The 16,330-nt window shown below is 38.5% G+C and overlaps 1 protein-coding gene across 1 annotated transcript in view; it reads right to left on the bottom strand.

Moving 5' to 3' along the window:
• LOC140244832 (protein unc-80 homolog) overlaps window positions 1–16,330 on the bottom strand; it is a 138,355-nt gene that overhangs the window by 94,539 nt on the left and 27,486 nt on the right. The window contains exons 6-7 of the mRNA XM_072324444.1: window positions 4,167–4,355; window positions 2,079–2,260 (exon numbers count right to left, since the gene is read on the bottom strand). Coding sequence (XP_072180545.1) covers window positions 2,079–2,260; window positions 4,167–4,355 — 371 coding nt within the window. The remainder of the gene's footprint in view (window positions 1–2,078; window positions 2,261–4,166; window positions 4,356–16,330) is intronic.

The following is a 16,330-nucleotide window of genomic DNA, read 5'->3' as shown; positions in this document are numbered from 1 at the left end:
TTCCCTATCCCAAATTCTCTTTCCTTTCTTTCTCTAGCTATTATAACATTCTACTCCGATCTTTTTTACCTCTCCTTCAATCCCCATCTATCTATCAATCTATTTATCAATCTATCTATCTATCTATCTATCTATCTATCCATTGATAACTATCTATCTATTGATATCAATCTATCTATTGATAACTATCTATCTATCTATCTATCTATCTATCTATCTATCCATTGATAACTATCTATCTATTGATATCAATCTATCTATTGATAACTATCTATCTATCTATATCTATCTATCTGTCTATTGATAACTATCTATCTATCTATTGATATCTATCTATCTGTCTATTGATATCTAACTATCTATCAACATGTATCTATCTATTCCTTCAATCCTCGTCTCCCTCTATCTGTCTAACTATCTATCTATCTATCCATCCATCCATCTATATGTCTATCTTTCTATATCTATCTATCTATCTATCTATCTATCTATCTATCTATCTATCTATCAATATCTATCTATCTATCTACCTATCTATCTATCTCCCTCTCTCTCTCTCTCTATATATATATATATATATATATATATATATTCTCTATCACTCTGAGCAAAATGTGATATACTCTTGCTAGTCCTCTACTTGACAAATTTGTATCCTCTCTCTGTATCTCTTCCTTTCTTTCATTCTCTATATCTCCCTCTCCATTTTCTTCTCTCGTTCAGTCTACCCCCTTATCTTTACCATTCATATACTCTCTCTCTCTCTCTCATCTACCTATCAATCTATCTGCTAACAATTCAATACAGCTGTTCCTCTCACCACACAGATTCCACAGCTGTAGGAATTGGCATGCAATATTTGCGGGGAGGTCCGCCATTACAGCAACATCAATGTGCAGCTGTCACATTAAGGGTACCCCTCTCTCTCCCCTCTCCCCCCCCCCCCCCCCCCCACTTTCCCGCAATTCTTTGCGACAAAGATTGACATGTGTAAGTTACATCGTTGACGTTCCAGCATGCGGGGAGCAGCGGCAGCTCATGCACAGCAGGGCGTTCAGCTTGTATGAATGCTGACACACTGTACACACGCATCAAAATCTTCTCTACACACCAGCACAGACACAAACACACACACACACACACACCCTCATACACATACAGCAAATATCACAATGTGAACCCCAAACCTTTCTTTTCACTGCATGATAGTGCAGGTGTTCTGTGACTTTTTGATAACTTTTTATTAAGTCATTAATGTGATTACAAATTATGATTGGATGAATGATGCAAAATGTTAATTACATGAGGTGTCGCTGTAAAAGGGTCCACCTGTGTTCAAAACCCCAATGACATTCTCAACAAGGTTTCTGATCTGGGCACACATATCAGCCCAATAAGGTCAAAGTTCAGATAAGCCCAATGGGGATCCATTTTGTTGGGGCAGAAGAGGGGATAGAGAGTAAAAGTACAGTCCGACCTCTATTATCCGACCATCTCTAATACCGACTTCTCTATCAATCTGGACATGCTCACACAGTGAAGACGAAGAAGACAAAAACACAAGTGATTTTAAACTCCATCAAAATTTCTGCAAGTTCCCTGTAATATTCTCAACAGGAGTATGTTACGAATTTTCAGTAAAATGTTTTGAATTCTGTAAAAAAAAACAGACTATAAATTCTAAGCAGGCTAGCATAGATTACACCACTTCTGTGGTGTATGCTACCTGCTTAGCTACCACTGGGTTGGCAACCATGTATACAGTACATGTACATAAACATTGTTTCTCCCACATTCGGCCAAGTCGCTTATCCAGATCACCGGTCCCGACATGGCCAGATACTACAAAAGTGGACATTTTCGCGTGTGGAAATTTTCAGCATTTCACCTATAACCAGAAGGTAGCGCAAAACTAAAAGCACAGAAATATTTTTGCATGACATTTATGTTCCAGTAGTTAATTTCCTGATTCCACGGAATTAAAAACGTGCGAAATTCATCTCAACTGGCCGAATGAGAAAAATTACTCGCGTGAAAATATCCACTTTTACAGTATCAGAGGTGAGACTGTACTGTACCTCGTTCTCTGGCGTGACGAGCTCTTCCTTGCAAGACGCCAGCCGTGAGATGAGAGCCTTGAAGATGCAGCCCACGATGGTCCCCTCCACGCCCCGGATACCGGTCCCCGCCACGCCGCTCCCAAAGTTGGTGGCGAACCCTCCTCTAGTCATCCCCTCTGGATTACTGGAAGAAGAGCCTCCTGCTCCAAAAAATGCACATTATGTTTTCGCTTCATTTTTTTTATGTTTTGTGTCGTCATTTGCAAAATTTAAAGTGTACCAATACCCTGAAAATCAAATTTGTGTACAGCTAGAATACACAAAATAGAGCCATAATTCACATGTGATAGCCCCTAAAAGTATAAATACTTTGATAATTTATATCTGTAGAACAATTTGGCACTTGTGCTCCTTGCATTTATGTTCTGCTCTGAAAGCACCGGTACTGATACATCTGTGCACGCTCTGGCTATACGCGTATATTTTTACGAATGATGTCAAGATTCCATGTAAATTAGTTAGTGCAAGCATTGCATGCAGATCACTATTGTTCAAGACGTATTTGGATGAATGCAATATTATTCCATTGCCTAATAATCGTGATCACTTCTACTAGCAGCACAGAGATTCCTTCATTGGTAAGAACTGTCCAAAGCGTTCATACAAAAAATAAAATGGGCTCATTTACAATCATAATGTAATCTTTACAAGTACAATTAAGGAATTAACTGCCACCACGATGTACATGTACGTTTGTATACATTTTGCAGTCAACCACATCAAATGCATGTTTACATGGGAATCAGTACACACACACACAAACAAGATCTACTGATCAATCAGGACTCCCAATGGCAAACACATGATTGTTCCATCAACTGTCATTCAAGAGACAGTGCTTGCGTAAACACAGACAATGCATCAGAGCTTGCCATTAAACTGTGTGACATTTACACAAGAAATTAAAGTTCGTTCCATCATCGATAAGCTGCTAGGCCTATGTCTGAGCTCAAACACGATGAGAGCAAATATTGTCATTGTTTCCAAATAAGAGGTGTAGATTTTGAGGCAGCCTGGACTATTAGAAATATTGGATGGAGATTACATTATACACCTACTGCCCCCTACTTTCACCAACAGACCAATTTCCAAACATATTGAAGTTCTATGCTTGCCATTCTGACAATGGTTCTTCCTGACAACAGCCCAAGGTTTGCCCAACATAGCAACAAATTATGTAAGCAAAGTGACTTCCAACACATTTTGAAAGTGTGTTTGAGGTGCAGGTAATAGAATAGCTCATAATTACGTCAGGACGGAAGAAACATCCGCAAATTTGAATACATTAGTAAGCATGTCTATGATCAATGATAGGATTTGTTAAAGTAAGAATCTGTGGAAGAAGAATTGGGCCTATTAAGGATTCATTAAATACGCAGCCAGGGCTCTTGGCTGCATTTTCTGTAAGATTTTTGTGTGCTTAATGTGACGTGAACATGCTCCCAACCAAAGGGGAAAAAAAGGACAACCCCCTTCCCCTCTCTTGCACGGTGACGTCAATCTTTGCTTCATCATAAGAAAGGTCTACTGAATCTGACTGCTACATGTATGTAAACCATCCTTACAACTCCTCTCTATACATCTAGACAAAATAATATGCTTTACATGCTATACATTGGATTGATTCAGGCTATACCAGGATTTCCATGTTGGCTCGATTCTCGGAAAGGTCTTGAGGGAATAACATGAGACGTATAGTGCATTTGCACATGTTCTCACGCTCCAAAAGTATACACATAGTACTCTTCAGCTACACATACATCTACGTGGACGTAGAGGAGGGGATTTGGATGATATTCGGAGAGCCAAATCCAAGATATGACATAGCTTGATGCGTGGTGACATACTGACAGCTAGAACTTTGAACATCATCATTTCAAAGTTGATGCATGTGAATGCACTTCAAATTAATGCATCTGAACACACTTCAAAAACAAACATAATTTAGAAGACAGACACATACACAAGGGAAAGTGATAAGGCCAAAGAAATATTTGGGGGAGGAGAAAGGAGGATATGACGCAAAATTGAGGAAAATTGACTCACGCTCCCCAAGTCTGATGCTCGTTGGCCGCGAGGGGTCCTCGCAGAACCCGAGAAGGGCGTGCAGAAAGTCCAGGATGCCCTCAAGAGGGTGGGCGGAGATGACGTACCGCAGGTAGCGCCGGAACTGGGAGGAATCGATCTTGTACATGCGGTTGAGGCAGTGCTGGCCCAAGTTGCGCAGTCGGTCTCCTGTTGTCAGGGCAACAAAAAACATACATTAGGGTGAAAAAAAGTAGGAAAGTCCCATTGAAACGCTATCAGACAATGGAACCTAAATTCACAAAATTCACTCGATTAATCTGCCATATCAGATGAAATAAGAGCTGTAAGGGTACATTACCTGTACACTAAGAATATGAGGTGATAGACAAGAACCTCATGGTCGTCTTAAGTGTCTATATGAGGATTTTTCTTTTACCTTAAAAGAAGCAGGTTATACACAGTGCACACAAATACCAATAAAACAGAAATAAACGTCTTCATGTGTATATATATGAATCATCATATCCCTCATTAATGATAGCCTGTGTAGGGCTTGGTCTACACAGCATCACAGGACAAAACATATTGTTATAATATTGATGATGAAAACCAAATGCCCACATAGAAAAATGCTGTATTCCATGACAACATTCATGATATGGTAAGCTCTACCATGAATGTCATCATAGCCATGGAGGATTTTACAATCTCAGATGAAGCATGTTTAACACTGAGTAGCTACATTGTACATACATACAGTGTACCTTTTATGAAGATATAAATGAATATGGTCCACAATGTGATATTGCAATTGGCTGATTCACGGATTACAATGACAAGAAACTGCGGGCAATTGCATGATTAGTTGAAAGCTACATGTACATCTACATGTCAACATTTCCCCAAAGAAAACATTTGTTTTTATTCCCACAATATATGATAGTCAGAAGAAAAAACAAACAAAAACATTACCAGGGGGAAAAAAGAACTTTGGGTCTGCAGATCAAATAACTGGCATTTTCATGGAGGCTGTTGCAAGCTCCACAATGCTCTAGCTACTCTTGTGTTCCCTGTTGTAATTGATCTTATAATGGGTTCATATCTACTACTGATACACTGTATGCCCCTCTGATCCCACAGCAAGGGGTGTCATATAAAATTAGATGACCAAAGTCAGCTTGCACCTGTCACTGGTATGACTTAACTCCCAACATGCCAGACAAACTTCTGGGGAATGCGTTGGAGTGCTGCGACAACTGCATAATATGCACCTTTGATGAGCAAAGGCTTAATACCCTCGTACAGATGTGTGCAGGGATGGAAATGCGTTCACATCTACCACTGATGAGTGTCTGTACAAACATATGGTACATGATCAAAGTGGGTAGCTGCTCAGCACTAAGCATGTTCACACTGCTCTAGAGACATACCAAGGTACACTGTCAATGTTTCTCCTTAAAGGTGACAGTTTTCTGACTCTTTGTTACACAGTATCCTTGATATTGATTTGAATATTGCACTAAAAAAAACAACAACAGTATACCATATCAGAATATCATTTCCATTTGCACGTCAACCTAAAAATACTTTGGCTCAATATAAATATATGATTCTTTGGGTTCTTCGTCTTATTAAGACAGCATTGTGGAAGTTTGTTTTTAGGGGGCTGTTTCACTTTACTACTCTGAACTGAATAATGCAAACCAATGATGAACATGGAAACATATTCACACACACACACACACACACACACACACATACAAACACACACAGACACACACAGACGGACATTGTGTCTGCAAAATAAAAAAGGAAGAACATCACTGTCATCCTAACCACACGTAATTATGCCGTTTTATGTCACATATATGATAACACAGACAGGCACGACTGTTCCAGATTCCCTTCCAAAGCACCCTTGGGTTTTCAACCTCCTGAATTCGCAAATTGGTTGCTATTTGTGCCCAATTCTCTTCCAACTGTATAGGTCACGTATTTACTGGAGTTTTCATTTTCCTGGGGTTTTCATTTATCTGAATTTCGCAAATCAGTTGCTATTCATGAATTTAACAACACACAAAAATATAAACTCTGATCCTGACATGAATGTTAAATGCACGTGTACATATCCTGGTAAGCAGTCCACAGGACATGAGCAAGGTGCATCATGATACAGTGCAGTAGGCCCAAATCTCTGCACGCCTACTGTGTTAATGGATGAGTGCACTTTCCCCGTCCATATCTACAGGCACCGGTAAACATTCTTGCATTACCTATTTTTCACATACATTAATTCATTCTTAATCTATAAAAGTTATATTTTCAAAACTGGTCCCTACGCTCAGTGTTGTTCTCCAGGATCACGAATTCAACCACTCTCAAAATTTTCGGGAAGGCACGATTTGCAAAAAAAAACACACAAAAAAAAACAAGACGTGCGAAATGTATGGTGCAGACCCTATACAGTACTTTTACCATCTATCAAGAGCACGGAGCTTTCATTCACTGCAGCGACATGTGCTTGACAAGCAACGGTCATTATCATCATCATTAAGACTGCTAGCTGTGCATACCATTGTCTCCAGTGGTGTGATCGGTCAAGCCAATGCGAGACCACCACTCCGTCCACAGTAGACTCACTCCAGGACATGCCTAAAATCTGGTTCGTTAATGACCCAGCAGGGACGCACACATTCCTGACTTCATCATGAGCCTTGTCTGGACACACAACGAACTGCTTCTACTGCAGGAAAAACAGTCCAACACCAGAGTACTAGTACTGTCGGGAATGGGGGTTACAAAGAATTCAGTTTTATTTTGTCTTCAGAATCCACTTCAAATTGTTATAAAAAAAATACAGAAAAAAATCCCTTTGTCCCTCACTTCAAATTCAATATGAGATAGATATCATTTAGGACTACATTCTGGGTTTTGTATATTCAAAATGTATGTACAGTTATCTATCTATTTCTTATACAAAAATGAAATAAAATCAAAACATGTCAAAATGATAGACATAAGCTATGCCAAAGTGATGTACAGCTAGAAAAGGCAAGCAAAAAAGGGGCTACTACCACTGAAAAAAAAAAAACACAGACTTCTTATATGTAATTAGAACTATTATTGACTACATAGTATGTATAATTCCTTATGCCAGTAGACACAATGCAACTGTGAAGTATTTGGAAAAGGTCTCATTTGAAATTATGAACATCTGAACTTGGTTATCTCCGTCTGATTTCATTTGAATCTGTTTGGACAACCAGGACGAGATAATCTCTTTAGCACATCACAATGAGGTCTCTTTCGAGCTGTACGTGACCCAGCACCCTAGAGCGGAGTCAAATACAGAATTTTTCAAATATACAGAACTCGCGGACGCACAAAAAATTATTTAAAAGAGAGGGTTTCTCGCAAGCAACTCTGGTTTCTTCCTCGTTATGGTGTAGGTAACATCAGAGCGGCTCCTGTTAATACCGTATTCCGCCCTTGCGCTCTTAAGAGTGGAGGTGTGTTGATTTGGAAATGGAAGCTGTGGGCAAACACGGGTTTAGATGTGTTTGCACATATGCGCTTATGCCCACCACCCAGGCGATCAGATTTTATGCCTTTCTAACTTAATAGCGATACAAGGAGACCACTACTTGCATCAATTTCTTCCTCCTCTTTTTTTTTTTTTTGGGGGGGGGGTTCTTTTTTTAAACTTCAAATCAATGCAAAAGGCATTTCATGATTTGCTTGTCAATCCAAAGAGTCATAATTAGCTATAGTTAACTAAAGCAGGCAGTTCTTTGCTGTAAAACATGAAAAAAACTCATTATAAAAAACACAGATAATGGTAATCATATAGATACCTTTACCATGTACCGGTACTCTACCCTGATTCAAACTGCAGCCTTACACACGAATATCCATCAGCAATAAAATACTGGAATTGACGACAGTGATATAAAACTAATCAATGGCACAGTCGTATTCCATGTTGCTTGTCAATTCCAACTATGCTACCACAGCTAGTGATTTCCAATGTTCTTTTCACCCTTTTCTGTGGCTGGGAGTGTGTACGGTATACATTTATCAAATATTAACGCTAATAGACTGCACGTAATCTGCATGTTTCTGAAAACATACACGGATACATTGTGATGACATGCAGTCTACTGTTAAGTGCACAGGGTGTGTGATTTCACTATGGTTACCGGTATACTGTCAGGGTTTATGGGGGTATAAAAGCTAGGTACAGGGATGCCATCTACACACAGTGCTCCTAGCAACCTTCTCCCTAGCAGTGGCAGGATGTACAATATATACGCCCTGCCCTGGGAGTTCCCTTGAGTGCCCGGACTATCATTTTATTGACTCAAAGTGGAAGTTCACCCCCCCCCCCCCCCCCCACAGTCCAAGCTGGCCCGAGCTTTTAATCTTCTGTTGACACTCATCACAATCAGTCAAACTGTTGTTACAATCAACAAATATCTCAGGCCTTCCCTCCCTACACCTCCCCATCCCCATCCCCCACCCCTACCCGCCCATCCGCCCCTCCCCCCCCCCCCACTACCGCCATGAGAGATTCAGACATGAAACAAATAACCCTTCCATCCTGCTCTCACCTGCACCAGTGTTTGATGCGATACACTGCACATCCGCTACAAGATTAATGTTCCTTGGGATAACCAGTGGCCACGGAGCCTTGGTGAGTGAATGTAATTTGTTATTACATGATTGCTCTATTCTGATCACTGCCATATCAAAATGAAAACCATGCTCTGTTTTCATTGTCTCAGAGAAGATGAACAGCATTAGGATCATTATAAATATTTGCATTGGTTAGCAAGATAACCTTATCACTGCTGTCCTCAATGGGAAGCGATGTACTGTATACACTAGAGATTATGTAAGCAAACATGCACATCATCGGTATGTAAACTTTGTCTGTGCCAGACTGCTGAGACTAGTGATCTACAATGTACTTCAATATCTCCAAAGATCAAATGAATAATGTGTTGACTATAAATGTGATTTCATTTTTGAGGCTGATGAGAATGTGTCTGCTGCATTGGCTTCAAATCTCTAGTTAATCCTAATCTAAAGGAATTTTACTACAGAAACTTACTGTAATCTTACCTTTCAAACATTAGGTGTCAAATTGATGAACAGCCTTCGTTGTTTAAAAGGGATTTGCTTCTTTCTTTTTCACTTTTTGTAACAGATGCTTTCAAAATGCACTAAATTATGAGTGATTGTGAAATTAACCCGTTGAGGACGAGTCCCGAGTATACTCGGGCAGTTATCTATGGGAAATGCGTGTTGTAGCAAACCGTCCTCAATGGGTTAAGGACTAAAATTCTGAGTGTGAACTTAAATTTCCACAGAGTTGCCAAAAGTCACACAAAGTTTTATAAGTTTTTTTCTTCAGTTATCCTGAGTTGTAAAAAAAAAAAGAAAAAAAAAACTGCAATGTCATTCAACTTCCCAAAAATATAAGAACACCTAAACATGATATATAATAGTACATCTATGATACCAACAAGTTGGCTGTTGGGTGAAGAACGCCACTAAATGACAAATACCATTACCATTGTGTGTTGGCTACAAATGGGACATGACATGCATACTACATAGAAGAGTCATCTATGGCACATTCAACACACAGCCATCTACAGTGTGTGTTTCTGAACGGCAATGACACGCTCTGTATGCGCAGTGCAAATGAGTTGGATCGTACACGTGCGAGGCCCCCTAATCAGTAGGGGATTTCAATAAATGAAAAAAAATAATCAAGCTATTATCTAATACGCATCATCATTAACCTCCCGGCGGCCATTTCGCCACCGGCAGACTCAAGGTCGCCACCTTATATTTGGAGCTGATCAACGCTGTTCTCCCGGGATAGACGCCAGCTCGAATGTGCTGCACTACCAATTAATGCTTGTGGCATTTAGGGCATCTGCTCTTTGATATCAGTATCAATATTCACACCTCTTTGTGCATCTTCATTTAAAAAAAAACAGAAGTTTTGATACATGTACATCATTGCATCACATAGATTTAACAGTTACACCATAATGTTCCTTTGTCTTGTCTGTTTGAATAAAAACAAGAAGAGGAAGCCCAAATCAAGCTGCTATCCAACACATCTGAAAGGAGCTTACAAATCTGTAAATATCTGCAAACATACAGTGTATGTATACTTAAAGGTATTAGCCCACATTTGTAAACCTGCAGCAATTGGTCTCATAGTTAGCATGGAGTTTGGGTATGATTGCAGTAACACCTGTGCAAAATTTCGTTCCAATTAGTCCATTACTTTCATAAAAATAAATGAAAATGCACCGTATGCATGCGTATAAAAACGCTCGCTAGCTCCGGTCCACGCGCGTACTACATGCATGCGATACATGTGTAAGTTAATGTACGTAGCTAGCCCGCGCTCGCAATTCGATTTTGGGTCGGGTTGACCCGGTTTGAAAATTGATTTTAAAACGATGATTTTCTCTCTTTTATCGAATGGTATAGACAAAGAGCAACAGGTGAGGTATGTTACTGTTATAACTTGTACTTGAAGTCATATTGGACCTGTTTTATGCAGTTTTGATTTTCGTGGGTTTGCAAATGTGGGCTAGTACCTTTGAATAATGTGCAATTTGGAAAATTGGCTCAATAAGCAATCAGAGCATTCTCTTTAATAGACTCTGTCTACTCTTTAGCAAGTAAATGTACATGCCCAGTGTCCATAGTTAACAACAACATATTCAAGGTTCAAGCTGCCGATTTGCATAAATGAGCTGTGATATATCACTGCTATACATCAATAACATCTGGATCTGACAAAGTACAATACAATAAAAAAATTTAAAAAACTAATGATAATAATGAATGCAATCTTCCACTTGATCGGAACTTGCTGTAACTGACCTGTGAAGTGCACATGTTCCAAAGATTTATTGATATTTCGTGAACAATTTGATTTTTGCAAGCATTCGTGAAAGGCATAAAAACTGCCATGAACGAAATGATATTGACAATGTTCTATACAAGTTGTCAAATGATATTATGTAGAATATTGGTTAAAGTGACTATCAATCTACAAAGTGTGGCTCACTTTCTGAAAAGCAATGATGTTCATTATTATGAAAGATTACTAGAATATAGATAGTCCCTGGTCATTAGACAGTCTTTGATTCTTATACTAGTACTAAGGTACACGTATTCACAGAAATACACACACTTACACACACACTACACACACACACACTTACACACACACTACACACACACACACACACACACACACTCAAAGACACACACAAGGAAATGATTAACCCATCCACATGCAAGCATACCGAGATTTCACTCGTGCACATGCATATATACACACACACACACACACACACACACAGACAAACAATGATACATAAAAATCATATACAGTTGAACCTCTCGTATCCGGACAAGTCGGGACCGAGGCTCATCCGGATAAGGGATTTGGCCGGATACGGGAGACTCAATGCTTTACACATGTACATAATACATACACATGTAGATCCTACTGATGTAGCCCATTGCAGTACCACATGTAGTAATGTGTATACTGCAACCTTTTCATTGTTACACTCAGTAACAGACCCCAAAATAGAGGTGTATGTTAATGTTGGAAGTAATATGTAATTCATGTGTGTTTGTGTAGGAGTTCTCAAGGAGTTGGGAATCTCCCTTTCCTCCCGTAATTATAAAAAAAAAAAAAAAAAAAAAATCACGGCGAGATTGCGTCCGTATAATAGAGAGATCCGGATAAAGGGAGGCCGGATAAGAGAGGTTCAACTGTATTTACATACATTATACAAACACACACTGTATAAGAACTAAATACATGTTACACCAACAGACACTAACATGCACTGCACTCACATTCGCACTCCTAGTCACTTTCTATTCTATTCATTATTTTCTCTACTATTGTTACCTGAAACAGCGTGTCTGGATATGGAATGATTCTTGTTCAAGGTCATGCACATTAAGAAGTAATTACATGTACACAGTGTACTACTTTCTGCACTGCACGCATCGTAAGGCATGTACTGTATGCTAATTCAGTGGATATCTTTCTCCACTTACAATTAATCGAAAACCTAACACAGACACATTGGTGCCACAAATCCACGTCACAGAGTGAGCACAAATCCATTACCGAGTAAAAATCTTTTTCTCTGCTCCTTGTTCACTTCTGTTGTTTCTTTTAAACAGCATGAATGTCATGTTGAATGTGATGCATCTTTTTAAAGGACAAGTTCACCTTCATAGACATGTGGATTTAGTGAATGCAGCAATATTAATAGAACACATCAGCAACAGTTTGAGGAAAATCAGACAATCCGTTTAAAAGTTTTGAATTTTTGAAGTTTCTGCTTAGTCACTGCTGGATGAGAAGACTATACTACAGCTTGTGATGTCACATGTGTACAACTATATACAGAAAGTATAAGGAAAATTCAAGATATCTTCACTTTTCTCGCATAATAAAAGAACACTTGACTTCCCTCTTTCAGAAGGCAAGGGGAATAATATTACCCTTAACATACGTCAGTGACCAATCCAGGAAATATGCACTTTTTTCAAAAAGTAACATTTTGTGAAATTCTCTTTATATTTTCCTTATAACGTTGTACGCATGTGACATCATACACTCTAGTAGTCTTCTCATCCAGCAGTGACAGTGCAGATACTTTAAAAATTCATAACTTTTGAACGGATTGTCCGATTTTCCCCAAACTTTCACTGGTGTGTTCTACAAATATTGCTGCATTCACTCAATCCACATGTATATGAAGGTGGACTTGTTCTTTAAAGAGCAGTCTACACAATTCTTTATAACATACGGATGTCTTTTCTCAGCAAAGCAGCCCAGTTTCATGACTGTCAAGTTGCAGTCTTCATGGATGATCATAATATGTACTTTTGAAGCACTTTTCACATTTGAGCATCTTCAAAAATGGCCCCACAACTGTCATCATTGCTGTTCTTGGTTTGATATACGTGACTTCACATAAAATTCAAAAATACGGCAAGGTATTTATGAAGTCGCAAGAGTACAAACATACTGCATATATCTATCTGTAAATCTAATCATGAATAATCAAGTGCCGTATATATATTCAGTCCCTCTAAACCACTGGCTTGCAGTGGACAAGCACAGGTATTGAAAAGAAGTGCATCAGTTACAGATGCCGAGGTCTGCCTAAATGCTGATTTCACACTTTCTCTAAATAGTATTCTCACCTGTCCAGAGGAAATACTAAAGTAGGAAGGGAAATCTGATGGTAAGAACAATATCACTTTTATCCCAGAACAAAATATAAACTAAAACTAAAGCAAATCATTTCAAGACAAAACAAAATATAAAAAAACAACAGTGCAGTACAGTCTGTTCAAAAATACAAATCACTTTAGAAAGCAAGTTTTTATCAACAACAAAAAAAAAAAACTTGGTTTCTAAAAAGACTTGTGTCAAGCTTCAAATACAGGAGAGTATAATCCTGTTCGAAATCTTAATACACTGTCGTAAATATTACACTGCGGATGGTCATCTGAATACTATCTAAACTGCAGTATCGATGAAAATGAAATATATAGCAATAACAGATTGACTTGTGTAATGCATACTGTGCGGTTAATAATGCACCTGCCCATATTCCGGTGGATATTTTTTTTATTTTTTTTTTTTTTTTGTGGATGGGGCCTGCTACTGTAGTGGCATACCCTTCATCTTCGCTCCTTTTTTTTTTATCTCTCCTATTTGTTTCTCCTGTCAAAAACCATCTTGGCTCTCTCTGCTGATGAATATGAATTGTCTTCACAATGCACCCTGCCTCACCACATCCTGTTGCCATGGAAACATACTCGGGATATTTTCCTGTCTTTGCCAGGCAAACCTATAGCTGTGACACAAGCTGCAGATGCAATGCTGTGGGCTTGCCACGAAGGAGGCGATAGATTAATTGCTATGTTACTTGCATCATTGAGAAGGGGAAATACGAAGATGGGGGAGGGGGTAGTAATACAGTCTTCATTGAAAGGCAGTGCCATTTCATGTTATTGAGTCTGGTTTAACCCGAGTTGTTTTGCGCAGCTTGTGCTGTAGATACTGCACATCTTACATGAACATGCTATTCATGTGAGCCAGTCTACAGTTCCAATCTGATCATGTGCAGACAATATATACACTTTACCTGTGCAGAATTTATGCATATTTTCATCTTTTGTTCTACTTTTCTAAGCATCCAATGTGCATAAAAAGGCCATTGGAGACCTTCTCTTGAAATTATTGATCCACAACTGAGGTATTCAAAACCTGAATAGGGCTTCATGAAAACTATGTTAAAAACATTCCTTTATGAACCAGGTGCAGATTGGAATGTACCTAACAGGTGAATGTGCATTCTTTTCAGCAACATCAACAATAGCCATTCTTGCAGCACTGACATGTAAATTACCAATTTCTGCTTGGCTGTTTTCAACTGTTGTTCTTGAATAATTCAATAATTGAAAACTGTTCCATGTTTGCTCATTTGCTCACTTGCATCTTTCGACAAAATGGGTGGGTGTAATGTGCCCAAGAAAACAACCCACACAAAACCACAATAAGTTGAATGATAGATAACGACCACAGTGGGTAGCCCTTATTAGTCATATGACTTTTGATATTTCATAAATGTCAACAGCAATTCCCTTTTCCTTAATTTTCATAGTGATCCTCACAGGCCAGAATTCTCATAGGCAGTCTAACTCTCGTTCATGGTTTTACAAATTATACTTGCATAAATGTATGACAACTATGTAACAGCCCTCCAATAATGCACACAAGCTGACACATGTGAAAGGTATGCCTGTTTCATACTTGTCTTGAATAGTCCATGGACTAAATGTAAAGTGTGGATTTGATTCAGATTTCCTCTTTGAGTACAGGCCAAAGCAAGAAATAGGCACACAGAGACATCCTCCAATAAATCAAATACCTCATCAATTCCCATACCATGCCTGACATTAAAAGACTACAAAACTTTAATTTTGAAACATTCCAAGACATTGAAATTCAGCATAGATGTTTGATATACCTTTATCAAACTGGACTTTTTGGAAAAGACAAACACTTTGGTGCAATTTTTTTCCTCATCCAAGTTACCTAATTTTGCATATTTCCTTTTTACATTAACATACTGTATATGCCGTTATTTTCGCAAATGACGAGGTCATAGACATTTTCGTGAGATGTTGTTTTCGCGAATCAACGCCGATGCTTACGCTAATGCTCTATTAACAAAGCGCATGGAGACAATTCGCGAAATTCGCGAAAATTAAACCCTCGCGAAAATAACGGTGTACATAGTAATTCCTTGATAAAGTGACAAAGCCTTGTATCTCAAATTTCAGTAAAAAATCCTTTTTTTAATTCATTGTCAGAAAATTCCTTCAGTGATGCCCTGTTTAGCCACCACAGCATGTCGAAAGAAAGGGGATCCCACTTGTTATAGTGCTTTGGTTGCGACATTTTTTCGCTCTCCTGAACACTTGACATATTTGAGATACAAGGTTTCTCACCACGGCAGTATAACGTAATTATGTCAGAGCAAAATGGGTTCAAGGTTTACTTTTGTTAAATATCTCACAAACCACTGGTGAAAATCAGCCTATGACTTGCAGGGCAGTCAAAGTGTGCGGATATGTCATGTCATGGAATTTGTGGCAAAATTAACATAGACAAATATGAGACATTGTATTCACTGTATAATTGGCTAAATGCTCCCTAGAATTGGGATTTTTCATTTTTTATTCAATAGTAATTTTTTTTTTTTTTTTTTTGCAACTGAAGCACGTCGGGGGGAAAATTGTAGTAGATAAGGAAGCAATTAACGAGAAGTTAAAGATTGCTTTAGTAATCCTCAAGAGCACATGTTATAATGCAAATAGGAACCTTCTGCAATATCATTCTACATTACAACACATTATTGATGGGATAATTACTCCTTTTATCTTCTATTGGTATTCAATTTTGTTGCCTATTTACAACAAATAATGAAGATTGCAACTGATTGACAAATTGCCCTACATCGACGTAAATGAGTTGCAATGAAAACATCTTGATGGAAGAATTTCGTGAATTTGGAAAAATAATGAAGAGTAAACTA

This window comes from Diadema setosum, chromosome 21, assembly GCF_964275005.1.
Source record: "Diadema setosum chromosome 21, eeDiaSeto1, whole genome shotgun sequence".
Classification (NCBI taxonomy): Eukaryota; Metazoa; Echinodermata; class Echinoidea; order Diadematoida; family Diadematidae; genus Diadema; species Diadema setosum.
The sequence above is the reverse complement of the archived record's forward strand: the minus strand, read 5'-3'. Positions and strand labels throughout refer to the sequence as shown.